The sequence below is a fragment of the Podarcis bocagei genome, assembly GCF_964188305.1.
Source record: "Podarcis bocagei genome assembly, chromosome: 4".
NCBI classification, from domain to species: Eukaryota; Metazoa; Chordata; class Lepidosauria; order Squamata; family Lacertidae; genus Podarcis; species Podarcis bocagei.
The window spans coordinates 52259975-52287186 of NC_138128.1; the positions used below are offsets into that span (position 1 = coordinate 52259975).

Below are 27212 nucleotides of genomic sequence, written 5' to 3' on the forward strand. Positions count from 1 at the left end.
CTCTGTGTTGATTTTTAAATATGCTGCTTGGCAGGGAATATATATCACATTGATTCCTTTTGTTGCTATGATCATTCAAAATAAAGCACAATTCTTTTACTACAGTATTTCCCCCTATTTCTCTAAGGAAATAGGGGACCGTAATATATATAAGCAATATTTGGGGAGGGGCATGCTGTTTGTAAGGAGAAAGAATCAAAACCATTCTCTTTCCAGGATGTGTTTTGCGACTGAGTTAAATGTAAGCTTATTGCTATGTCTGTTTCTCAGGTGTAGCACATTAGCATGCTACCCACTTCTGGTTTTCCCCCATTTGAAACTTCTTTCAGCTTGACAGGAGGTTGTACATTTGCCCTGAGGAAAAAGCTTGGGTATTTCCTTATGACTCATAGTACAGCCTATGTTTTGCGCACTGGTATAAGGAGGTAGTTGCTATTTGCTCAACATTAAACTAAGAGCAACGGACCGCTCGGAAAATATAACTTGTCGTGGTTTGACATTGTGGATCTTCAGTTTGGCAAACACCCAGTGCCTGTAAGTACCCCTACAAATGTTCATGTTCATTTAGAGTAAAAGTTAGCAGTATCATCTAATTTCATCCTCCTCCTGTTTCACACATACACTTTTCTTAAGTGGCTTGTTTTGATTTTGTTCTAAAAAGGCTAAACTGTACTATTTTAAATTCTGAAAACAAAGCCTCCTTGGCTAAGAGTTGTGCAATGTAAAAGCTCTTTCTTCCACTAAATCCAGTTTCTGGGTGAAATTGTGCTGTGATTTAAAGAGTGGCCACCCCTCTCTTCTAATCATATATTGACATTTTGCAGTGACCATTCTCTGCTGTAAGTTAATAAGTCTCTGCTGTAAGTTAATAAGTTAATATAAATTCACATTTATATTGCCTTGCCTTGATCTTAATATATTTTTAATTGTGGTATGTAGCACTGGTTTATTCTTAATTCTGACAACTTTACCAAGACCAAGTGTGTGTCTGCTCAGACCCAAGTGGTAACATAGAAAAATTTTATACTGTCTTTAGCTTTAAAAAATACTTGTTTAGATATCTTTTAATTCAGGTAAGTCATTGATGTCACAAACAACAGGTAGTGCAATCTTTTGCAAGACTATTCAGAAATAAATCCTATTAAGTTCACTGAGCTTAGTGTACATAGGATTGTATTATTAACCATCATTTGTTCTGTGCCTTCTCTACGAATGCAGAATTGCAAGGGCTCATCACACTAAAAGAGGGGGATCTTTAAAAAATAAAATGAAATCACCAAATGCTACCCATTAGATTAATTTGACTGGAATACAACTGAGGGATAATATAAGTAAATAGCAGCAAACATAGGTCAATAGGAGAATAGGACATTAACTGAGGTAATGTGATTAGTCAATAGTAGAAATGGGATATTAACAAAAAGAGCAATATAATTACCAATCTTTTGAGTCATTCAGCTTGATGGCAAGTAAAATTGAATGCATATTGATTGAATCTTAGGGGAAGTATTCCTGAGACTGAGTTCTTTAGAGAACACCTGAATCAACTCAAGTTTGTTCCGAATACAGCAGGAAGTGAGAGGCAGAGTGTGAGTTTGCATGGAAGTAAGATCGCCCTCAAACTTGCTTTCCAAAAAGTGAAATAACTTGACTAAGGCTAATGATCAGTCCTCAAATAAAATTGCCCCAGAATGGATTTGCTGTTTTCAGAATTGTTTGTGTCAAACTGGGCAGAAGAGGAGATAGGGAAAAGAAGACAGAGCAGTGGAACGCCGGGTTTAAGCTTATTGCTCAGCTATAGTGTTTTCTTCTAAAAAATAGCTATCAGTATGTTTATCCTAGGAGGCAAAGAGCAGCTTGGGGAAGAGGGAATTGAATCATAGACTTGGGGGTTGTATTGGCATAGGAGCACACACTGCAATGCCCTCATGGCTGCCTCCACTCTCATTTTTCCACATGGGCAGTTCACAGAGAATGAATGTGTGGATGGGGTGTGTATGCATGTGGATAGGGTGTGAGGCAAAGAAAGGGGGTATCTTTGTTAAGTGTAAGGTGTGTGTGTGTGTGTGTGTGTGTGTGTGTGTGTGTGTACTAGTGGTGGAAGTTTGGGTTGATAGGTGCAGACAGACAGCCAATTTTAAGCTGTCACCTAATTCCCTGCTGGCAACCCCCCCTCCCCCCACGGAATGTGGGCAATTCTTGATCCAGCCTTTGGGCTAAAGAAAGGCCAAAGTGTGTATGCGTATGCATCACTGGGGCATATTTTAAAGGCCTAATAGTCTTCATTTCATCTATTTACTTGGCTGCATATTTTGTGATTTTAAATCTCTGCTGAGGTTCTCTCACCAAATAGTACTTGCCCAAACCTGGATCTATACCTATTTATTTGTCCTTGCACCAACAAAAACAAAATTGATCAATAATTGCATATTGCATATATTTCTTGCAATATCTCACTTTCCTTTCAGGTAGGTTGATTTGTCCTCATCTGGATATGAATGAACAACACATCTTGTTTGGGTATGGTTGCAATTTCGGGGTTGCATTTTAAATCAATTAATTTACAGGCTTGTGTTAGTTCAGCTGTGCATGTATAGTCTCACAAAGTAGTTGGATGCAATGTGTGTAACCTATTCCATCCACAATATAAGAATTTCTGTAGCGTTTCTATAGTGCAAGTTCATCTTCCGATGGGCCTAGCATCAGGAGCCAACTGACGATTCCCAGGTAAGATCCTCCCCCTGTTGTGTGGGCAGGGTAGTCCCTCCCCCTACCTGGCCTGATCACCTTGCCAACACCTCCCCAGGCAGGATTGGGCAACTGGCTGAGGTAGGCAGAGACCTCCAGGTATCCCACTTGGGGAAGGCGAAGCCAATCCTGTGCTAATGGTGCCGCATAGGGTCCAGGGGGCTGTGCATGACCACACAAAGGGCACCCCCCATTTAATGTGGGGAGCGGTCATTGTATCTGCCCTACACTGGTTGCTCTTGACATTCTTTTCTTAGCCCAAATTCTAAGCTGCTTCCCAAGTAAATGGCTGAACCAATGAACTCTGGTGGGGGGAACATAGAAAGTTCAGAGTCCCTTTCTTATACACTTTTGTGTTGTGGTTACTGCTAATAAAACCTTTCTCCACTTTTAGGAGCAAATGGTGAGTACAGTAGTTGCATGAAATAAATGGATCTCTTCAGGCATTTGAGGTGAACACGTGTAGGCTTAAAGAGGAGAGAGACACCACCCCCACACCCCATTTCATATGTGACAGTGCTGCTTTGGGTATAACCTCATGCCTCTTATCCCTCTGATGTTACTTCATACTTCAGCCCACACTTGTTTCATTTCTACCAAACCAAAACATTCTAAATCAGAATCGGTTTTACCAGCATTTTGGAAAGTATTTATTTGTTTAATTAAAATTTTCAAAGTTTCATTGGTGGGAATCAAAGAATTGTAGAGTTGCAAGGGACCCCAAAGGCACAACCGCCTGCAAGGCATCCATGACAGGTGGCCATCCATCCTCTGTTTGAAAACCTCCAATAAAGGAGAGTCTATCCCCTTCCAAGGTAATCTGTTCCACTGTCGAACATCTCTTACTGTCAGAAACTTCTTCCTAATGTTTGGTGGGAATCTCCTTTCTTGTAACTTGAATGCATTGGTTCAACTCCTACCCTCTGCAGCAGAAGGAAACAAGCTCGCTCCTTCTTTCATGTGGCAACCCTTCAGATATTTGAAGATGGCTATCATATCGCTCCTCAGACTTTTCTTCTTCAAGTTAAAACCCCAGCTCCCTCTAGCATTTCACATAAAGCTAGGTTTCTAGACCTTTTATCATGTTGGTTGCCCTCCTCTGCATACATTCCAGCTTGTCAATATTCTTAAACTGTGATACTCAGAAGCAGACACAGTTCTCCAGGTGGGGTCTGGAAAAGACAAAATAGAGCAGGACTATTACTTCCCTTGATCTGAAGAAGGTATTATTGTAAGCAGTACACCCATCCATTCATTTCAAAAACAATTGTTGATCTAATTTACAGTCTTTTGTTGCCCTTTTTATGCTGTGTAAGTTCTTGGAATGTTAATTGTATTTTATTGTTCAAAACATTCAATGGAGCAAGTGGGAAGAAAGGACTGTAGGAATAAAATATTGCTGTTCTTTATGTTATATATTCATTGCATCGTTTTGGGAGAATTATAAATTGAGGGGGTTTTTTGTAGTTATTTTCTGGCACACAGTCACCATCTACATCTATGTTAATATTTTGTTAACCTAGTTAATGGGTACTGACAAATAACAAATATTCGTTAACATCTGATAAACTGCTGCTTGGTTACAGTTTCTGTTTATATACCGCATAGCAGAAGAACAAAAAAGAAAATTAAGTACTTCTGTTCCTCATAATATTCTGTTTATTTAATCTGAACAGGAACTGCAAGTACTTACTGGAAAGGCAAGGTGTGGTTTATACAAAGTCCTAGATTATAGTGATGGTGCACTGGGGCAGTACATATTAAACATGAGTTAAAGTGGTCTTTAACCCTCACTATTTGTTTGTTTACTAGGTTGAATTAGCAATCAAAATGGATGCTCCAAGAACGATGTGCATAGGTATGAGATGGAGTCTCATGAGTTTATCCAGACAGCAAGCCATACCCGTTTCCCTGGCAATTTTCATGTTTTTCTCAACATGCATTGTTCCTTTTTTTAATGGATGCAATCAGTATGTGACTCCAACCAAAATTAGCATACAATTTTATGGCCCTGCCATGTATTGTCTTGTTATTAGGCTGGCAGCTTAGCCGTGTCCCTGTTCCAAATCATGGCAGAGTCTGCATATTTGGGCAGGGATATTCAGGTCTTGAGCCACATTGGAACTGACACATTTGCACTTAAAGCCCTGCCCTCTGATCCAAAGATATGGGATGGACTCCCTTCACTCAGTGTTGTAGAAAATGCATTCTGCACATGCATAGGATTGTTGCTGCATGAGTCCTAGGGATGAGGCTTGGCTGAGTTAGCCTGAGATCAAGAAGCCCTGCTTCTGATTCACCATGATGCTCCACCCACAATCTTTCGTTTCTACTGGGTGGTATTTTTCAAGTACTTGATTTGGGTTTTCCAGCAGCAGCATCCATACAGACTGTCCTGCTCCCCGACATAGTTTTAACCATTTTATCTTGGATTGTGCCTGCCTGTCCAGTAGTAGATGTGCTATGAGTTGTAGGAACAAAGGGACCACCTCCCCTTTAAACATTCAGCGTATATTCAGGTAGATCTTCCAGTCTATATTCTGATTTCAACCAAATTTCTGAATTGGATTTTTGCTCCAGCTGCTGGGAATTGTTACACTGCCTTGATATTTTATGTGAGTGGGAGAAACATAAGCACTTCAATAAATAAATCAAACTGGACCAATCATGGTAGGACTGGTCAAAAACAATTTCATATTTTACTTCAAACACAAATATCATTGATTTTTGTCATTTTGAATTGGATTTCTCTCCCTCCTTGACTATGGGTCTGTGGCTAAGGGATACAGAAATCCACTCTTCAGGGGTCTTTTCCTATGAAGGTAACATGGAATGTTTCTTACTGTTATCTCTTTATCAGGAAATTGTAGTTATGGAGATGTCTGCAAGCATGGTTTCTTCATCAAATCCCCACCTCCTCATCTTTTCTCCAATCAGGTACTGTTGACATCATAATAGCCATGATGCTGCTGCTATAATAATGATGAGCAAATAGCAATAATAATTGTAGCTATAATGTGTTACTGTATTTCTAATTCCTTGTCTTTTACCTTTCTTCCAACAGAACTCCTGGAAAAGGAGACACTTTATCCTTTCCAAGTCTGGCAAGAACGATTATGTCCTGAGGTATCTTAAAGGTGCCCACTTAAAGGGTTACATTGAAATCAATGAGTAAGTATCTAGCCATGTCTCAGAATGACCACTCCCCACATTAAATGGGGGAAGCCCTTTGCGTTGTCACGCTCAGCCCCCTGGACCCTATGCGGCACCATTAGCACAGGCTTGGCTTTGCCTTCCCCAGGTGGGATATCTAGATCCCCGGCGGGGGACTGGGAGGGATAAATGCCCAATGACTGAGCCAAGGTCTACCCACATCTGAAACATAATAAAGTTGTGGCCAATTTTAATCCCATCGCATGTTGTCTTGAGTCATTATTCCACATGGGCTGCCCAGGGTTTGGGGGACTCCGCCTGTCCATGCAAAGCTTCTTTTAACAGGCCCTGACTGCCTGAATTGCCGCTTGCTGGCCCCCTCAAAAAAAAGTTCTGCTCCAGGTTCTTCCCAAATGCATGGTGGAGCACCATATGAAATTGAACCACCTCACAGGTTAAAAGCACTGCGAGGCAGTGAGCAAGACTTGCCCCCTCACCAGCCATGTATTCAGCTCTGAAAAGGGGTCCCACACACTTCCTGATGTATGCATGCAGAGGTCCTCCATGCTACAGGGAATCCTGATCAGAACTACTTATTGCACAAAGAAGCTCTGATGGTATGCATATAGGGACCCTGCAGCTGGGGTTGGGTGGGGTGCCTGAGGGGTGCATTGGTAGGACAGTGGCTAACCCATGTGGACCTGCAACCCCTTCACAGTAATGCGCTTTTAATGTGTGAGAACCCATGCAGCTGTTTAGGGTTCTATGAGTTCTAAAATGGAACCTCAGCCAGTCATTTCTCCCGATGCTCTGAGGTAATTCTAATCTGCTTTATTGTTTTAAGTTTTGTGTGTTTCCTTGATTTTCCTTGTTTTATCTTTTGTAAACCGCTTTGAGGTTTGTTTGTTTGTTTTTGTTTTAATTGAAACAAAAACTACTACATTTTCAAAATTCACAAAGAAAGAATAAAAAGAATAATTTGATCTTCAACGACATATTCTAGGATAAAAATAGGTGTTACAAAATACACGGTAAAAGTATTTAAAGATCTATGATAAACAGAACAACATTGTAAAAGAAAAAAAGAAAATCTCAAAGCAAAACGACAAAAACTAGAAAAAAACGAAAAAAACAAAAATACTTTTCTTAAACAAACATTTTTTAGGAAGTTCAAACCAATACTTGAATATTCTCTGCGCAAAGTCCTTCATACTGGTTTGAGTCCCCTATGATTTTGTTGACCTCCGTCTATCTCTCCGCGGTTTCGACTCATCTATTACAGTTAAATAATCTGTGCTTTATTGTTTATCCAAAATTGCTTTCCTTTTCTGTGAAATTAATCTAAACAGATTCATTTCTGCTTTGTGGTTTTTGACAATTCAGCATTATATACAATTTGAGGAATGAATGAATGAATAATCTGGCTGCAGCATTTTAGACAAATTGAAGTTTCTAAGGTGTCTTCAAAGACAGCCCCATATAAAGTATAAATGGTATATGGCAATAATCCAGTCTGGCAGTTACCAGAGCATGGAATACAGTGGCCAAGTCTTCTCTGTCCAAGACGGGCCATTGCTGGAGACAGGATTAATATGGTTTTAAATATATGTATCATTATATCACATTTGTCTACCCATTTAAAACCTCATGTGATTCTCTTTTATATAACTAGTTAAAATAACCAAGCTTTGTGAGTGTGCTATATTCGGAAAAGGAATGTACCAGAATGCATTAGGCTGCCATGTGGCGTAATTTAAGCAAGGTGGAATATATAGTTCTCTCCCTCCTCATTTAATCCCCACAACAACCCTGTGAAGTAGGTTGAGCTGAGAGATAGTGACTGGCCCAAGATCACCCAGTGAGTTTCATGGCTGAGGAGGTGTTTGAACCCTGGTCTCTCAGCTACTAGTTCAACACTCCAACCACTATACCACATTATATTACACATTACATGCTTTTTATGACATGCACAAGATTGCAGTTTATTTCATCTATTAGAACTCAATAATCAACCACGGTTCATAGCGGTGCTACAATATATAGACATATTGAAGTTTAGTTATGTTTCATGTCTCCGAGGTTTTTTGTATCTATGGATTAGGCTAAGAATTTGGGACAGACAAGTTCTTATTTCGCACTTGCTTTTCCCATTCTGGATTATGTAAGACCGAAACACTTGTTTAGAAATGACATGCAGTAAAAACAGTCTCATCACTCGCAAGAACATGTTTTACAATGCTAGATCATTGCCTATGACATCTTTTAACACGATGAGCCACATAGACTGTGTACATCTTTATATATTTACCTAACAGAACTTCAGAAATAGAGATTGGCATAGGTGACCCTGAGAAAATGACAGTTGTGAAGAAGATGTTTAAATGCAAGCCTGCAGAAGTAATGACCATCAGAACAGAAAATAGGGTTTTCTATCTTATTGGATCAGACAGGTATGTTCACCATTCTTTACAGATATGTACGTATAGCTTTCATACCTGCTAGTATGAAGGCAATGAATTAAAAATGTTAATTCATTAACAACACCAGGATCCTCAAACTGGTCATAGCACATCCTCAAAAAATTATCACACAAGCCATCATATATATTACACAAAAAAGGATTCCCCTTACAATGTTTACAAAGCTCGTGAAATACATTTGAACAGCGAGATGAGTGGAGGTGAAGGAAATTTAAGGAGCCACCATAGCTTAATAAATCAAGAATGGTTTCCCTACTGTGATTCCTTTCTTGCCCAGTTAAGCCACTTATTATAGTGTGTTTCCCTTCTGAAAAATCCTTGCTTTAGAGGCTGTTCCGGAAGTAGAAGAAGAGCTGTGCTACAAGGTAAATTATGAGGGAATCCTTATTTGAGAAGAATCAGCCACAGAATAATCTCTTTTGGCATTACACATGCGGCAGGGATTTTCCCAGAGTCAGAATACCTAGAACTTGTGAGAGAAATCAGTGCTGCTTGGAAAGAGATAATGCAAATCCTGTTAGGTACCTTTTTACCTTATACTCTCCTCCCCTTATTCTGTACATTCAATACCCAGCAGAGACTTTGGCACTGAAACAAAACCAGTCTGACCTCAAAGAAAACAAATATCCTTTGTTTGTTTTCGGTAACTTAGAATGGAGTGCCAGTTTCCTTAAAGGCTACTTTGAAAGATTCTAACCACTCCTGCAAGGCAGTGGGTACAGAATTTTCCTCAGGGTTTACTCCTGAAGGCCTTCCCACGAATGAGTTTAGCTGCAAGGCAGCAGAGGTTTAGAATCAGAGTTTTCCTTCTCCTAGATGGGCTTCCTTCCCAGGTTGACAGCCCCATCTTCCCCTCATTTCCCTCTACAGCCTACAGCCACATATTAACAACAACTAATGGAAAAGGTGGTGGTTGGTAGAAACATTGTTTTTTATATAGATATCACAGTCACCATCTGACAGGTGAATCTCATCCTCACAAAAAAGGTGGGGCAGAACCTGTGTGGTCCCCAGTGGGTGTATTGAAATGCCACCCTGCAAGAGACTGGTCTGGCTATCTCTGCACTTGCCTTCCAGTGTGCCTTCTGTATGAGCTTGGAATCCAAGTCAACAGCACCATCCTGACAGTGTAGGAAGCCTGGAGCCTTAGTGCGAAATGCCAAGGCTGCTAAGCAAACCATAATTGTCTTGGTTAGAAGATCTAATCCTTTTCAATGTGTGCAGTCACCCTGCTCCCATTCACATAGTATGCTCAGGCCAGTGCATGGATATGCCTTTAAACACTGATTAAAAATGCTTTTGTTCAGCTAAAAGGGTGCCCAAATAAAGCAGATAATGGATTATTATTTTTACTGCTCTTTATCAAAGTAGTGCATATAAAGCTGCAGATGTACATTACATGCAGGTCCCACTATCTAACAGAATGCATTTGCAGGAATTTGTTTCATAAGCAAACATTTGCATAACAAGTTGACCATTTCCACTGATCTCTTTGGGGAAATGTGTTCCCGACCACAGAATATGACAAAATGTCAAAAATACCTGGGAAAGCCCTCTGAAACCTTGCAAAGGCAAATAAGAAAAGAAAAAAATGCTCTTATTTGTCTGATCTCTCCCCCTTCGTCCTCGCTTCCTCCCACCATGGTTTCTGGTGAAATGGCTGCCGTGGACCAGCAAAACACAAAAAGTAAGGCTTCTTTAAGGCTGCTTATTTGTTTTCAGTACTACACTCAGGTCCAGCTCTATGGCTCTGTGGTGTGTATAATTTGCATACTAATTCCTCATTTTTGGATAAGTGATTTTTTTTATAACAAGTGTTTGGATAGCGGGACCTGTGTATATTTAAAATAAACTAGGGTTTTGCTTCAGTGCTATTGCTTTGACTCCTAAATTTATGCAGATTTGATAAATTAATTTACTTAGTTTGCAGTCCTAACCATGCCTAATCGGAAGTATGTCCTATTTGGGTGACTATAGAGAATGAGATTTGAGATTCTTTTAAAATTTGAAATCTTCTACAGCTATGGAATAAAGGCATCCCTGGTTATATGGTGAAGGATTACCAGTGAGAATCTTGAAATCATGGGTGATTAACTTTGGCCTTCCATATCTTGCCAAACCACAACCCCCACCACTTCTGACTATTGGCCAACTGCTGGAGTCCAAGAATGCTTTAGATGTTTTCTGGATATACCCAGGGTGGTATTCAACTCTGAGTAAAACTTACTTGAATATCACCCAGCAATACAGTGGTACCTTGGGTTACATACACTTCAGGTTACAGACGCTTCAGGTTACAGACTCCGCTAACCCAGAAATAGTGCTTCAGGTTAAGAACTTTGCTTCAGGATGAGAACAGAAATCGTGCTCTAGTGGCGCGGCGACAGCAGAAGGCCCCATTAGCTAAAGTGATGCTTCAGGTTAAGAAGAGTTTCAGGTTAAGAACGGACCTCCGGAACGAATTAAGTACTTAACCCGAGGTACCACTGTATTGCTCATGCCAGGGATTATGGAACCTTAAGCCCAAGGCTCAAATATGGCCCTTGAGGCCTCCATATCTTTCTCCCAGAAGTCTCCCCAAGCCATGCTCCTTCACTAGCCCTGCTTCCCTACCTTCCTCATCCTAGTTTTTCCTGTCCTTGAACTGTCTTGCCTGCCTGGCTGAAGAGATGTAGAGGGTAGGGTGTAAAGACCTCTGACTTTTGCATAGGTGGGATGTAGCCTACCTGACAAAGTTAAAAGTCTGATTTGTTACCACTTTTGCCTCTGGTCACAACCATCACTGGCCTGTGACTCCCACCCTCGATGTTTTCCCATGAGGCAATGCAGCCCTTAGGCTGAAAAAGTTTCTCTGCCCCTTGGCATATGGGGAGGAGGCCCTTGAGCACCTTGAAGATGCTGCTCAAGGATTTGGTTCTTCTTAAAAGTAAAAAAAAACAAACTTTTTTTCAGAGGAATACAATCTCATTCCTAATATTTTGTTTCCTTATATGTCTCCTTGAAATGTAATTTCACTCTCTAGCAAGGATGTTGAGGACTGGGCCACCTTCTTGTTTTCAACCAGAAGAGAAACAAAGGTCAGTGGTTGCAATGCTGTTTTAATTATCGAACATCAGCGATTGACATTTTTAAAATAATAATAATAATAACAACTGTCTTCATCATTTGTTCGACTAGTGCTCAGTTTTCTTTTCTAAACTGTAACTTACAACTGGAGTCTGTCAGTTTTAGTTCTCTCAAGTTTCTAATTTTTCCAGTCTTAAATTCAGTTCTCCATGTTTTGTAGCAATTGGCACATTTTAAAAAATCCTCATGGAAATTTACCAGCATTTTAGTGTAAATTTCTCCCAATAAGCACATTTTATATGCAGTTTTGAGAAATGTACACATTTGCGTTTTTTCAACCAATTTCCCCTAGTACAATGCATATTCATTTGTTATTTTCACCAATATATTCATTTTTTCTTGCACACTTTCCTCTAGTATATGCATTTTTGTAAGCCTTCTTTGGCTGGAGAACTAAATACAGTAGCAATATTCATGTAAAAGTCAATTTCAAAAAATAGTTACACTTTGGTTTCGTAATGTTTCGTAAAGGTTTTAACTATGTGAAATTACTCTGTTGCTTCATTTCTTGACCCAGAAACCAGAAATGAGAGGTCGGTCAAAATCTTCACCAGCTTGTCTTGATGAAGTAGCTGCTGACATCATCAAGAAGGAACCGTGTCCTGACAATGAATATGAGGTGGTTGTTATATACTGTCTTTTTCATTTTAAGGGTGCCTCCAGGCTGTCAGTATTTCATGGGAAGGATTTCAAGGGCATACAAGAAAACTTAGGTTTGCGCAATTAACTTAGGTTTCCCCTGGTGCCACAAATCCATCTAAAAAAGGAACAGTTTTTTTTGGCAGTAATTGGAAAATGCATTGAAAATTGAGGGATGAATGAATGGGAACACGTGTAAACACCATTCAAATAAGTCAGGATGAATCCAGGATAGGTACTCATTGTCATATAACTTCCGCACAAACAAATCAGAATAAAGACTAGGTATAGCCTACGTAATTATTGGGTACGTTTTGTGAAAGAAAATCAGGATGAATGTGCAATAAATAGCATGTCTGAACAAGTGCTAAAAATAAAATAAAAATACTATTCCTTTTCTTTTCCACACCCATAACAATTTTAAAGTAGAAGCACAACTCAAGTACCTGATTTTGCTTAAATGTGTTCTATCAGCAGAAAGAACAGGGCTGATTTCTAGTTTTAATGAATCACCCTGAAATAAAGCTATGCTTTCTTTTGTTCTGTTTTGATCCATTGCGCTGCAGGATATAGGAACATCCATCTCCAAGAAGAGGCCCTCTTCAGAGCCTCTTACTCAAGAATCCTCCCAAGAAGCCCCTGTTTATGAGCCACTGACAGTACGGCAGCTAGTGAGTGTTAAAAGTGGGACTGGAAGAACAGTATGGATAATTCGAAGCAACTACTGCATCACTTCCATGCATTGTGTAGTGGAGAAAGTTGCATGAAGCATTGCTCAGTTATTTTCTAAAATAAAATAAGGGTTTGCTAGTGATTAAAGGTAAAGGTACCCTTGACCATTAGGTCCAGTCGCGGACGACCCTGGAGTTGCGCGCTCATCTCGCTCTGTAGGCCGAGGGAGCCAGCTTTCATCTGCAGACAGCTTCCGGGTCATGTGGCCAGCATGACTAAGCCACTTCTGGTGAACGAGAGCAGCACACGGAAATGCCGTTTACCTTCCCGCCGGAGCGGTACCTATTTATCTACTTGCACTTTGATGTGCTTTCAAACTGCTAGGTGGGCAGGAGCTGGGACCGAGCAATGGGAGCTCACCCCATTGTGGGCATTTGAACCACCGACCTTTCAATCGGCAAGCCCTAGGCTCTGTGGTTTAGACCACAGCGCCACCCACGTCCCTGCTAGTGATTATTTGCTACTAATTATTTCTTCATTTTCTGATCCTTCCTTTTCACACCCACTTGCCTCTCCTTATCCCTGGCTTCCACACAGTTGCCCATAATGCTTCCATTGCAGAAACGTGCCTAGAAACTTATGTCCATGGGCACGATAATATGATTATAATTATAATTATAATATTTATTTATAGCCCATATAAATATATAGAAATATATATTTATTTATTTTCCCAGGCCAGGACTCAAGGTGGCTTGCACAAATTAAAAAAAAAACAACCACAGATAAAATACAGAAAGCCAAAAACATACAAAATATAGTAGTTTAAAAGTAATTAAATTATAATAGAAATGAAACAATTTAGAAACAAATCTATCATAGGTCAGCGGGTTTGAGTACTTTCATACCAGCTGTTCTCCATGTTGTTATGGCACATCTCTACATTCCTCATAAGTGTTTCACTTCTGATTTTCTTGTGGGGCAGCAGGTCTTACTCATTGCTGCTTTCATTTGCCAAAAAGAGCAAGTGTTTGCACATTATCCATTTTGACCTTTCTCAGAGCATGATGAGCAAAGAATAATGACACTGTAAATATGTCTGTACTTTTATTTCAGCGACACCTGACAAATCATCAAGAGTCAGAGGAAAAATCCGAAATGGAGGAATACTATGCATGTCCAACAAATATTCTAGCTACGGTAACGTAGATATCATTATTTGCTCTGTTCTAAATAATGAATTAATGCTTACATCTCTTTTTAATGTGTGGAATACTTTATCTTGTGTGCAGATTTGTTCCATGCCAGCTTAGTCTCGTAGCACTGTATAAAGCTTGCGTCATACTGAGTCAGAACATTAGTCCACAGAGCCCAGTATTATAAATTCCGACTAGCAGCAACTTCCAAGGGTCTTATTCAGAGGTCTTTCCTAGCCCTTGCATCTGAAACAATTTGTTACTAGAGCTGGATATTAATCATCATTATCATTATATGATGATGATGTATAACCCCGTCCATCTGTCTAGGTTCCCTGGTTTACAGGAATTTACATTTCAGGGTAGTTGAACTAGAGGACCCTTAGGTCCCTGCCAACTGCAGAATTCTGTGATTCTACGCCTGGGAACTTTGGTGTGCAAACTGCGCTTTACAGCAGTGGCTCTCACCTGTGGTAGAGATTTACCCAAAGCTTCCAGATGTTTCGTGACTGTCTTCTGCCTCTAAATCAACCCTCTTCCCCCTCTAAGATTTGCAGTTGTTCCAGTACTCAGAATTTCTTCAGAAATTAAATGGTTGTAGTTTGCTGAAACCAAGTCTTTCATGAAGCAGTAAGAGTTATCTTATTTTGCTTTAGTGACATATCAGTTTAATCCAGACAGACTGGACCAAATGTATTCGTCGGTTCAATAACAGTCCTGACAGCACTGCTTTTAACAGAGTTGAGTTTTTATTTCCTTTGGATACATTAATGTACTTTGCATATGCTTTTTACTTTAATAGCTGAATGAAATGCAGGATAAATTCAGCACCACAGAAGAGACTACTAACCCAGATAAGGAAAAGGTTGGTGAACCCGAAGAATACATGCCCATGGGACCCATGTGAGTACTCAAGCATGGTGCATTTTGCTCCTAAATTTATCTGAAGCAATTGTTCATGGATTTCTTTTGCAAAGCTTTTGCTAGACCAGGATTCCAATCCCATCAACTCCAGCCAGCAATGCCATTGGTCTGGAATGATTGGAGTTGTAGTGCAGAAACACATGGAGGGGAACAGGTTCCCCATCTCTGTGCTAGGCCATCATTGGTTCATCTTTAATGCACATGGGGGAGAACATTTTAGTCTACTGTGGCACTCTGTTTGTTTCTCACAACAAAGTGATGTCTACCTTTAGGTGTTAAATTAACATAGCCAGAAAGATAGTATTATTACCAGTAACTGCTGGTGCAAATTGATCACTCTTGTAATCTTGCATAGATTCCTTTCTTCCTTCCTCTTCTCAGAAGCAGCTACTTTGTTTTAACCAGTCTGTGCCAATTTCCAAGCCCATCAGCCCTGGCAAGGCAGTAACGTACATGCCAACAGCAATCACATAATTCCCCCTGAATCAGCTTTTGGCATGTTACTGTAGCTGCTCAAAGATTGCCAGGACTTCTGGTGCCTCAAAGCCCTGGAAAAGGCCATAGTACAGAAGCTGGATAAACACAAAATATATTAAAATCCTCCAAGACATTGGCTGGGTACACTCACGGCTCATTGCCAGTGAGTAAACCACCACACAGATTATTATTTTTAGTTGAACCAGTAGCCTGAATTCATTGTATGGATTCTGTTGCCATTCAAATTCAGCGAGGATTCAAATAATTGTTAAGGTTTTATTCCAGGTGTTATTTTTGTGGGGAGGTAACACTATAGTATAGCTTTCAGTTTCATGTTTGGTTTAGCACCCAAACTGCTAGACAGTCATTGTACCATTTTTCATGGAGCATTCCTCAGATCCTCTAAGAAACCCAACTCATGTAGACTCAAAAGCATGCTATAGAGCTGTTTTAAAGTCCATTTCAGTGATTTGGGGTTGTCGTGGCAAGTCCTGTCCTGGCTGAGGGCTGTAGACCAGTGTAACCTGAGTCCACTTGTTCCATCTAGATTAGAAACCTTCAAACAATAACTATGTCCCAGAAAGTGGAACAAGCTGGACGTTCCTGTGGATTGTAAGCCTTTCTGGGCAGTGGCTGAGGTCAGGTTTCCCTTCCCCACAAGCAAGACAGACTCACAGGAACTCCATGCAGACTGCATACCATCACTATGCTGGTGGGGTAGTACAGTGGTGCCTCGCAAGACGAAATTAATTCGTTCCGCAATTCTCTTCGTCTTGCGGGTTTTTCGTCTTGCGATGCACGGTTTCCCATAGGAATGCATTGAAAATCAATTAATGCGTTCCTAGGGAAACCACCTTCAGGCCAGGTCCGGGGACAGTCTGTCCCCGGACCTCTTCTGAAGGCTGGGGGGCGGGACAAGGGCTTTTCTTCCCACCCCCAGCATTTTAAAAAACCCTGGGACAGCGGAGGACTTCTCCGCTGTCCGGGGGATCTTAAAATGCTGGCGGGCGGCATTTTAAAATCGCCCCGGACAGCGGAGGACTTCTCCGCTGTCCGGGGCGATTTAAAAGCCCCTGGGAAGGCAGGCAGGGGGGAGCAAAGACTTTCGCCCCCTGCCCGCCTTCAGAAGGTGTTCCCACCCACCCGCCCGGCTTCGCAGCAGCGCTACGAAGCCCGGCAGCTGGGGCAGCTGTTCCTGCCCCCCTCCCCCCTTCGGAACATCGTTCCGAAGTGGGGCGGCTGGGGCAGCTGTTCCCGCCCCACCTCCCCACTTCGGAACATCGTTCCGAAGTGGGGCGGCTGGGGCAGCTGTTCCCGCCCCCCTCCCCCCTTCGGAACATCGTTCCGAAGTGGGGCGGATGGGGCAGATGTTCCCGCCCCCCCGCCCCCCTTCGGAACATCGTTCCGAAGTGGGGCGGCTGGGGCAGCTGTTCCCGCCCCACCTCCCCCCTTCGGAACATCGTTCCGAAGTGGGGCGGCTGGGGCAGCTGTTCCCGCCCCCCTCCCCCCTTCGGAACATCGTTCCGAAGTGGGGCGGATGGGGCAGATGTTCCCGCCCCCCCGCCCCCTTCGGAACATCGTTCCGAAGTGGGGCGGCTGGGGCAGCTGTTCCCGCCCCACCTCCCCCCTTCGGAACATCGTTCCGAAGTGGGGCGGATGGGGCAGCTGTTCCCGCCCCACCTCCCCCCTTCGGAACATCGTTCCGAAGTGGGGCGGATGGGGTAGCTGTTCCCGCCCCACCCCCCCACTTCGGAACATCGTTCCGAAGTGGGGCGGATTGGGCAGCTGTTCCCGCCCCACCTCCCCCCTTCGGAACATCGTTCCGAAGTGGGGCGGATTGGGCAGCTGTTCCCGCCCCCCTCCCCCCTTCGGAACATCGTTCCGAAGTGGGGCGGCTGGGGCAGATGTTCCCGCCCCACCTCCCCCCTTCGGAACATCGTTCCGAAGTGGGGCGGCTGGGGCAGCTGTTACCGCCCCACCTCCCCACTTCGGAACAGCGTTCCGAAGTGGGGCGGATGGGGCAGCTGTTCCCGCCCCACCTCCCCCCTTCGGAACATCGTTCCGAAGTGGGGCGGCTGGGGTAGCTGTTCCCGCCCCCCCTCCCCCCTTCGGAACATCGTTCCGAAGTGGGGCGGATGGGGCAGCTGTTCCCGCCCCACCTCCCCCCTTCGGAACATCGTTCCGAAGAGGGGCGGCTGGGGCAGCTGTTCCCGCCCCACCCCCCCACTTCGGAACATCGTTTTAAAATGCTGGGGGTCGGCAGCGAACGCTCCCGACCCCCAGCATTTTAAAACCTCCCCGGGACAGAGACTTCTCTGCTGTCCCTTGGAGATTTTAAAATGCTGGGGGTCGGCAGCGAACGCTTCGCTCCCGCCCGCCAGCATTTTAAGATCGCCCGGGGCAGGTGGGGGGAAGGCAGGCGGGGGGGAGCAAAGACTTTTGCCCCCCGCCGGCCTTCAGAAGAGGTCCTCTTCTGAAGGCCGGCTGTGGGCGAAAGTCTTTGCTCCCGACCGCCAGCATTTCCCTATGGGCTTTCGTCTTGCGATGCAAGCCCATAGGGAAATTCGTCTTGCGAAGCGCCTCCAAAACAGAAAACCCTTTCGTCTTGCGGGTTTTCCGTCTTGCGAGGCATTCGTCTTGCGGGGTACCACTGTACTGGGTTCATGCCTGCTGGCTCTGTCCTGATCTCCACACCTTAGTAGCATCACATGCACAATGCCTGCACTTGTAAAAGCTGTTACTCCCCATGTCCAATCTTTACCATGTGGTTTTTGTTGTGGTTTTGTTTTTTTAAAAAAAAAATACAGGTCTCATGTCAAAGGTCTGTTTCAATCATTGGGACTTCAGTGGGGCTGAATAGAGTGGCAGAGAAACATCCAAAGCTCTCCCACTTGTGCTAGCCATGGAAGAGAGGCGGCTGTGAAACTGCAGTTTTTCCCTGCACTGGCTTCAGGATGGTGCAGCAGAGAAGCCCAAATCAAGTCCAGCATCAGTAGCTGGAGTGGCTTAGGATCCAGCAGATACTTGGTGGACCCTTCTCCACACCATTCTTGTTACCCCCCCACACCAAAACTCTCAGTTTGGGGGCTTCCCATTAGCTAAAACTGGCAGAGATACTTCCAACTGTAGGTCTGTTCATCCACTTATAGTGGGGACCTCTGTGGTGGTGGAGGCCCCCTGTTGGCAGATTGCAGTGGAGCCAGGACACCATCACCACATCCTAACCCCCTCTAGCATGGCAGGTTAGGGTTTCTCTGCCCATCTGGATCCAACCCAAAGGCTGGGCATGTACAACTTGCATGTGTGTTGGTTTTCTGCACAAAAAATGGCCCAAGTCTGGAGGTCTGTCAGGGCTGATCTGGCACTACAATTCTGCTTCACTTCCCTCCACCCCTCCGTTCATACACTGATTGTGCAGCTTCAGTCTGCTGCCCAGGCTAAAGTTTCTTTTTTAAAAAATTGATGTGGTTTTTATAGACATGGTTGATGCATTTCCTTTTAAAAGTAACATAATTTACTCATTAGAGTTTCAGGGGTAGCGGAGGTAAAAATTGAACCTACAAACAATGAATTGACGACCCTTCCCGAAGGCCAGGAAGATAGCACGAATCTGCAGGTGATAGAGGACAAGCCTTTGAAACCAACACCACTACCAAGGACCTGGAAACCAGAAAAAACACCAAAACTATCAGTTCTGTCTGTGGTTCAGTTGTCCATTATTCTCAGGTGTGGATATTCTCAGTGTTTCCTGTGGATAGTGATGGTTGGATACATGTGCATAATTTACATTTTCAATATATTACTAATTATGTCTGTATTTCTCACAAACTCCCTGAGAGCAAAAGAAAATGCATTTCTATTTCAATGGGTTTTCCATTGTCCCAATTTCCAAGTGATACGATCAGTCCAATAGTCAATGTCAATGCTTTGATGTTAGTTCTTTGCTCCATTATGTGAACCAGAAAAGAATACTTAACCTTTATCTCCCCACCATGTGAGCCTTTTGAATTCATTCAAGTGTACATTGGACTTTGTTCCATTGTTCCATGTAGTTTGCAAAGGTGCAGGGGAAACGAATCACTATGATTCTTGCTTCGACAATAATTTGATTCTGTTAAGAAATGAGCCCTTTCTTACACACTGCTTTACAGCTGTATTCGAACGCACACTTACGTCACCTTGAGTTTTGAAAGGGCAGAATATAAGTGTTTTGAAAAGCTCGCTATTTTATATAAGAAGAGAAAGAAGTCAGATATAGAATGTTGTAAGACTGGTTGTGTGGGTTATCATGGAACATATTTAGACTGTTTCTAGCTCAGTAGTGACTGGCAGTGGCTCTCATTAATAGCAACAACTTGCAGTGGTACCTTTCTGGTTTATTAGCCACACATTTTGGATTTCACAACATGCCTTTCCTCTTTTCAGTAAAGTCAGAGATGACTGCAAATTGGAAGAGGTGGATATTCTCCTTCCCCGGAGTGATTTCACCAACTGCCTGACACTTGTCAAAGCCGCTGGGCGTATATGGTAAGGCCTCTTATTTTCATGCTGGTTTGTACCTTCAGCTCTTAAAAAGCAATCAGGTTTTTTGGTGAGTTCCAGCAATGTCACTGCATCACTACTGATCAATTCCATAAGAGACAGCTCAAGTTAATATTAACCAATTGACCCAAATTAAGGCTCACGCACACATGCTCCAGGCTTTCTAGGCACAGGGCTGAGTTTTCCCCTGTCCCAGGGCTTTCCCTGGGAAAACACATGTTTTAGTGCTGAATCGGAGCAAACAGCAATCTGGAAAACCCTATTGCTGTTTACTCCCACTCGGCGGTAAAATGCAGGTTTTCCCCAGGGAGAGCATTGGGGGGGAAAAAACAACCAACAACACCTGAACCTGGAAAGTCTAGACCTGTGCCTAGACACCTGGAGCAAAGGTAAGTGTGGATGAGGCCTAAGAAGAGCCCTGCTGGATCAGGCATAAGACCCATCAAGTAGTCCAGCATCCTATTCTTACAGTTGCGAAACAGATGCCTGTGGGCAGGACCTGAGAACAACAGCACTGCTGCTATTGATCCCTTGCAACTTGTATCCATATGCACAGATGCATAGATGAACACATGCACACATGCACTCATTCACACTTCTTTATTATTGTTGGCCTGCTCTGTGTGAAATCTCTTGTAGCTCTTGCTGTTGTAGCTCATGCTAGTCTTTCTCAATACAAATGATATAAGTGTGAAATGATTGTCCCAAAGAAGATTGCCAGAGCCCTGCCTTGTAATCTATCTAAAATCTATCTTTATATTTAACCTTTTGAGTTGACCTTTTGATCAGTCTATTTTTGGGTGTGAACTTTATTTTGCATTTTTAAATACGTTATTTAACATCTAGCTGTTATTGTTCTTGTTTGTTACCCTCTTCAGGTTTGCCAAGAAATAACAGTGGGATATAATTTTTTTCAAAAGCAACATCTGTTCACTGTCACTGGCAGGTGAACAACATACTTATATTAACTTGTTTTTATACATACTTCATATGGTGACCTGTCATTTTGCAGTGTTCAGGAGAGCTGGCTATATAGGTCGGTTAGGGAATGCTAGTTTTGCATTCCTGCCAGAGACCAGAAATGAATTTGTTAAAACACTGAAAACTGCTGCTTGGCAGTTTAGGTTTTAATTTGCAAATCACCAACTTAGTTTTTATGTAACACAAAACAGAAGTTTTAATCCCCACATTTCTCAGTATATTCTTCAGTTGGGCATTCCAACTGAAGTTGGTGAGAGAGTTGAAATAAAAATAAATTTACAAGCACATAAAACTGCTCCACAGTCTTTGTGGACCACAAGATGTCACACTTTCTCTACCACAGTTTATTCCATATGACAAACAGTCTGGTGGTATTATGCTTTTGCATCCATATATTTCAGTGCAAAGAAAACACAATGCAAATGTTGGGGGGGGGGGAGAAAAGTCATCAGTTACATACTGTTTGCAGACTATAAGGACACTGATCATATTCACCAGATAAGACTTCTGTTCTGTACATGGGACAAATAAGTGAACATTGGCAATTTCCACTCCTATTTTCATGGATATCCTACAACATTCCCAAGAGGAGGTTAAGAAAGTAGAGAATTTCCATTTTCTCACATATTTTGCAGAGGCAGTAAGGAAGTTAGTGTGCTTCCTAGAATATCAGTATCAGTGACTGAGGAAAGGAAGGGAGGGTGAAATGGACATAGATTAGAGGTGCCTAGAGCTCATCTCCTGCTGTGCCTTCCCTTGTGTACTCTCTAGTGCTCAGTTGCAAGTCTGACTCTCTCTGCTCTCCTTTGATGTACTTCACATGCCTGCTGCACACTGCGCACAAGAAAGTCACTTTCTCAGGCCTTGTCAGTGATGGGAGGAAATTCTTCCCAATAAGTTTCAGAGAGGAAGTCCCCCTGTCATGGAAAGCTGATGGGCATATTCAGATTAGTAGAAAGAAGACTCCTTAAAAAAAAATTCCAATATTTAAAAAGTGCTGGAAAGAAGGTGGAGAACAATTGCTGGCTACATTTACCAAGGATAAAGCAAAGAGTAATGGAATGAAGTGACAGAAAAAGAAATCTACCTTAAAATGGCCTATCAGACCAATTCAGCAATGCAGTAAGCTACTTACAGAGATGGTAGAATCTCCCACTTAGTGCATATAATGCATGTGTGCGTGAATATGTGTGTGTGTTTAAATAGATAGTGCATTTTGGCATGTGACTGGATAATCCAGGGAATTCTCCTTGAATCCATAATTCTATATGAGTTTAAACTTCCAGGGCTAGGGCTGTGTACTGGAATGCCGTAATAAAATTGCTCAACCAACCTAATAGGCCAATTATGTTAGGTCTCTGGGCTGAGATAAACAGAATACCCCCAGATTGTCTACTGGAATTTACGCTGGACTTGATATGTGTACAAAGTCGGAGGCTTGAATACTTGATATTATTCATTTTAATTTAAAGATGTATCTTCCAACTTTCAGCAGCCTTAACTGCCAAAGAGCAATTTAGAGAACTTTCTCCCCACTCAAAGAATGAATTCAAATGTAGTACAGTACAGTAATGTAGAATAGAAATCAAAACCACAGGGTCAAAATCATTTTGTACCTTGATTCATATGGATCGTTGGCTACTGGTTCCAGTATCTTTAGGCTGGCATACTACCTTTAATTTTTTTTTTTTAAAAACAAGTTGTTCACCAAAACCTGTTAGTTTTCAGGTTCATAACAGGATCACAATTAAGAATTATCTCTGGTTTCTAAGCTTCCTCTACAAGATTTGTGACCCCATAATAGACTGCAGATGAGTACCCATAGATCACCCTAAGCTCTGATAGTGTATTTCCATTTAACCTCCCTGCTTGGAAGCTTTAATTGATATCTACTGTTTGATTAGATTATCTGCTTAGCTATCAATTTCATCCCGACTCTTCAGTATTTTTGAATGCCAAACTGCTAGATATTCCATGGATACTTCTCCAGATCAGAAGCCATCACCAAAGTGAAAAAGAATCCTAATCAGTCAATGCTTCCCCCCCCCCTTTCCTCTTCTCCAATTCACTACAGTGTCTCCCAGTGGAAAGACCTGCATCGCTTGGGATGCATATTTCATCAAGGGGATTATATAGTGGCTGTGAATGACCTGCATGCAAAGAGCATAGATGAAATGTCTTTGTTCATAACTAGATCCACAAGAAAGGAGGTAAGAGACAGCAATGTAACTAATTTAACTAATTAGGATCACCAAGCAGTGAATTAGGTAAAGGTAAAGGTACCCCTGCCCGTACGGGCCAGTCTTGCCAGACTCTAGGGTTGTGCGCTCATCTCACTCTAGAGGCCGGGAGCCAGCGCTGTCCGCAGACACTTCCGGGTCACGTGGCCAGCGTGACAAGCTGCATCTGGCGAGCCAGCGCAGCACACGGAATGCCGTTTACCTTCCCGCTGGTAAGCGGTCCCTACTTATCTACTTGCACCTGGAGGTGCTTTTGAACTGCTAGGTTGGCAGGCACTGGGACTGAACGACGGGAATGCACCCCGCCGCAGGGATTCGAACCACCGACCATGCGATCGGCAAGTCCTAGGCGCTGAGGTTTTACCCACAGCGCCACCCGCGTCCCTAAGCAGTGAATTACCGTATTTTTCGCTCTATAACACGCACCCGACCATAACACGCACGTAGTTTTTAGAGGAGGAAAATCCGCAGGCATGCCACCCGTAGGCATTCCCTCCATAACACGCACAGACATTTCCCCTTACTTTTTAGGAGGAAAAAAGTGAGTGTTGTGGTGCAAAAAATACGGTAGTTTGTGGCAATTAGCTGTGGGGCTTATCCGGGCACATTTGTTCAGACAAAAGCATGGCTAACTATTATTATTATTATTATTATTATTATTATTATTATTATTATTACTACTACTACTACTACTATTGCTGCTGCTGCTGCATACAATCTCCCATGTGACTACCCATATGTTGGTCTATTGTGTGCAGCCAGTAATTTCACACCAGGGTAAAAAGTAGTAGTGGATTTCCTACCCTCAGCAACCCACTTTAATCTGAGCATGGACCTTATCCAAGGAATATGTTTCTAATGATTTTGCTCTGAAACATAGTGGAAGACAGTGTAACATAGGAGCCAACTCCTAGGGGCTGTGGGGGCTTCGCTCCCCCCATAAAATATTTGAGGGGACCAAGGCCCCACCCCCAATTTGATAGGCATTGCCATTCAAATGGTGTGCATGCACAGCGTCATGTGATCGATTATGTGGGGTGAGGCTTACCTGGGCCCGCCCAATATTTTATTTAAGTTGGCACCCCTGATGTGTAATAAAACTCAAGCATCTTAATCACATCAAGTTTCATTAAAAGCCATTAATAAAAATAGGCACACACACACCCCCAACAATAATAATAGGTTTCATAGTAGAGTATTCATGAGCTGGGCTACCTGCTTAGAGGGACAGTCGGTTAAATGCAGTGCTAGCAAAAAAATACAAGCTGTGTGGGAAGTGTAATTTGGACTAGAGCACGAGTCTTGCAGAGTGCCCAGGGACAGCATGGGCTGATCTGTTGTTGGGAAGAAAAATGTACACAATGAAGAAGGGCAGAGCAGACAAGCAAAATGAAATGTGAGCAACTGAACCATAAGGGGCCAAGGAGGCAGAGAAGACAAAGGGGAAATTATCTAGTATGTGGAAAGCTGGAGAAAGCAATGGAAGAAGCAGAAGTGTAGTGGAGAACAGAAAGGTAAGTGGAAGTGATGGAAAACTGAAGACAGGGTCAGGGAATTTAGGGAAGGTGGGGCTAATGAAAAAATAGCACTGGGTGAAAATTCTTCACACTGATCTTGGGGACAAAGAAGACTGGTTATGTGTTGAAAAGGAAAATGGAGATTTGTATTCATCTCCTGTTGAGACTCCTGTTGGTTTTAAGGCAATTCCCGTCTTCTCATTTCCATTGACTTGTGACCATTTCCATTGTACGTAAAAGGATTAAAGAGATACTGCATCACTAGTAATCATTTACTGTGGTTCATGTTAGGTGATCATAGGTATCATGGGTTAGTTGGCTATATTGGTTCAAAAACAATTGGCTTAACACTGTGCATACTGTGGTAAATAACAGTATTAATAGGCTTAACACTGTGAATTCATACTGTGGTAAATGTTAATGTGTAATCTCTCCCTGTTTGGCACACATTGCATTATTATGAAGTAGCTAGATTGTGCAGTTCTTAACCAATCACCAACTCCTAGATAACCATTTTGCCTATTACACACACACACACACTTCTGTGTATTTGATATCCCAGGAATTAGTCCACCTCCCTAGCCCCTATACCACACTACCTCAAAGTTTATTTGCCACTGCCTTGAAATCACTTTACCCAGAGATCTTTCATATTGTATTGGTGCTGGCAGTTGCAGGCTCTACATGCTTTTCTGTGCCTGGCTGTCAAAACCATTTGTGGAGAACCACTCATTGTAAAACCTTGGATTTCTCATGGCTCGCATCAGGATTCTGTGGACACCCAACTTCACAAAGCTGTGCGGTACTGCAATTCACCCCCAAGATTAGATAATTTTAAACCTGCAAAGGTATATGGGGGAAAGATAAGTTTATGAATTGTATATACAAAGTTGCTAATCACTATTATATTAACACAATGGTGCAGGCTTGTAAACTATAAATAGTAACGTGGTAAGTGCTTATCTCTCCTTTTTCCCCCCAAAAGGTGAAACTGACTGTATGTCGGCTTCCAGATTCAAAAATTTTACATGCTCAAGGCTGCAAATGTTCCTAATGGAGAAAAATGTAAGTGTGTGACGAACCTACCTACTCTTCTATGCAAAAGTCATCAACAACTCAGTTACATTGTAGTAAGTAGGTTTAGTTTTCCATGATGAATGGAGTTTTAATCCAAGTATTCTGATTTCACTGGCTTGTTATCCCATTTCCTTCTAGAACTAGATGTTACTTATTCCAGAACTAGCATGATTTGGACTTTTCTATCATGCCTATTATCAGCACTAGAGCGAAAACACAGGATCCCCCATCCCCTAAATTGGAAATATACGCTATGAAGCAAATCTACAGTTCCCAGCCCACATTTGCCTCATAATGATGGTGCAGAGATTTTTTGCAATGGGAGATCAATGCTTTGCATTCATACTTTAACAACTGAACCACCAGCAGCTGGTGGCAATTAAAGAAATTATTGCTATATGATCTATTGGAAATGTTATTACATTCAAAATGAAACATATGAATTGGTGGGTAAATAAATATAGTCAATGATGGGTAGGGATACATGCCAAAATCCAGCTCAAACTGGGCACAATAGCATGGGTTGCGCATACAACATGTACAAGGGCCTACAGCCTATAAAACAGGATATCAGATAACTATGCATTGGCAGCCAGGTCAAGCAGCCATTCTCAGAACAGTGGTTCTGGAATCAGCAGATTCTGAAATCCATTCCAGACATTTTGTAAATCAATTCCTTTGAGGTTCTTAGTGAAAAGGCAGGATCCACATGTAATAAAAATATTTTTATTTGTTACTTGTTGCAGAATCTTCATTGGCCAAGATCTTAGGTCAAATACAAATGAAGACTTGAAAACAGTGCCCCCCCCCAAAAAAAACCCACCGTGAAGACACCAGAACTTTGTCTCATAAAAATGTAGCATGGTGGTGGTCTCTCCTCATGTAGCACTCAGTGAACCGCACCAGACTGGGACAGGACTATTCCTCTGCAAATTTTGAAATGCAGTGGTATTCAGAAGAAATGGTATTTCACTGCTGTGAATATCCATACATGTATTTAAAACCCTTTCAGAGTTTCTGCGCTGCTCCAAGAACAAAGATGCTGCCATTCCACTGTGGTATCAGACATTTGTCTTTCATTTTTCATTTCATTTTTCTTTGCTTTTCTATTATATCATATCTTCACCACATACTGCGTTACAGTCCAACATAAGATAATAAGAAAGGAATAGCATAAATATAAGACATATGTAAGTGAATAATACTAATAACAACATAACTTATTCCTCCATCTTATTTAACTCTTATGTATCTTAACTCTTATGTATCTTAACATTCTCTCATGTTGTAACATCTACTGCTGAGTGTTTTTTATCAGTCTGTTACGATTATTTTAATGTTGTAATATTTTTTCCATATAACCTATGTATAATGTCCAGTCTTCTTTTAGACTTAGCATCTTTATTTCTTAATCTATTTGTCATACAGTCTTAAGGTAAA

The 27212-nt window shown here is 42.2% G+C and overlaps 1 protein-coding gene across 4 annotated transcripts; it reads left to right on the forward strand.

Moving 5' to 3' along the window:
- Window positions 1-295: 295 nt before the first annotated feature.
- On the forward strand, window positions 296-27212 carry PLEKHS1 (pleckstrin homology domain containing S1). 4 transcript variants are annotated; one of them, XM_081193027.1, is made up of 15 exons: window positions 296-534; window positions 4561-4606; window positions 5609-5685; window positions 5813-5919; window positions 8217-8351; window positions 11404-11458; window positions 12025-12126; window positions 12713-12817; window positions 13935-14018; window positions 14817-14917; window positions 18941-19141; window positions 19841-19942; window positions 23013-23148; window positions 25681-25760; window positions 26519-27212. In XM_081193027.1, exons 2-14 carry the CDS (start codon window positions 4579-4581, stop codon window positions 25747-25749), a joined length of 1302 nt encoding a protein of 433 aa, XP_081049153.1. In that variant the 5' UTR covers window positions 296-534; window positions 4561-4578; the 3' UTR covers window positions 25750-25760; window positions 26519-27212. The 4 variants fall into 4 exon arrangements, with proteins under 4 accessions (XP_081049153.1, XP_081049154.1, XP_081049151.1 ...); XM_081193025.1 differs by lacking the exon at window positions 296-534 and adding an exon at window positions 575-839 and having other exon boundaries at window positions 12025-12132; XM_081193026.1 differs by lacking the exon at window positions 296-534 and adding an exon at window positions 2502-2520 and having other exon boundaries at window positions 12025-12132.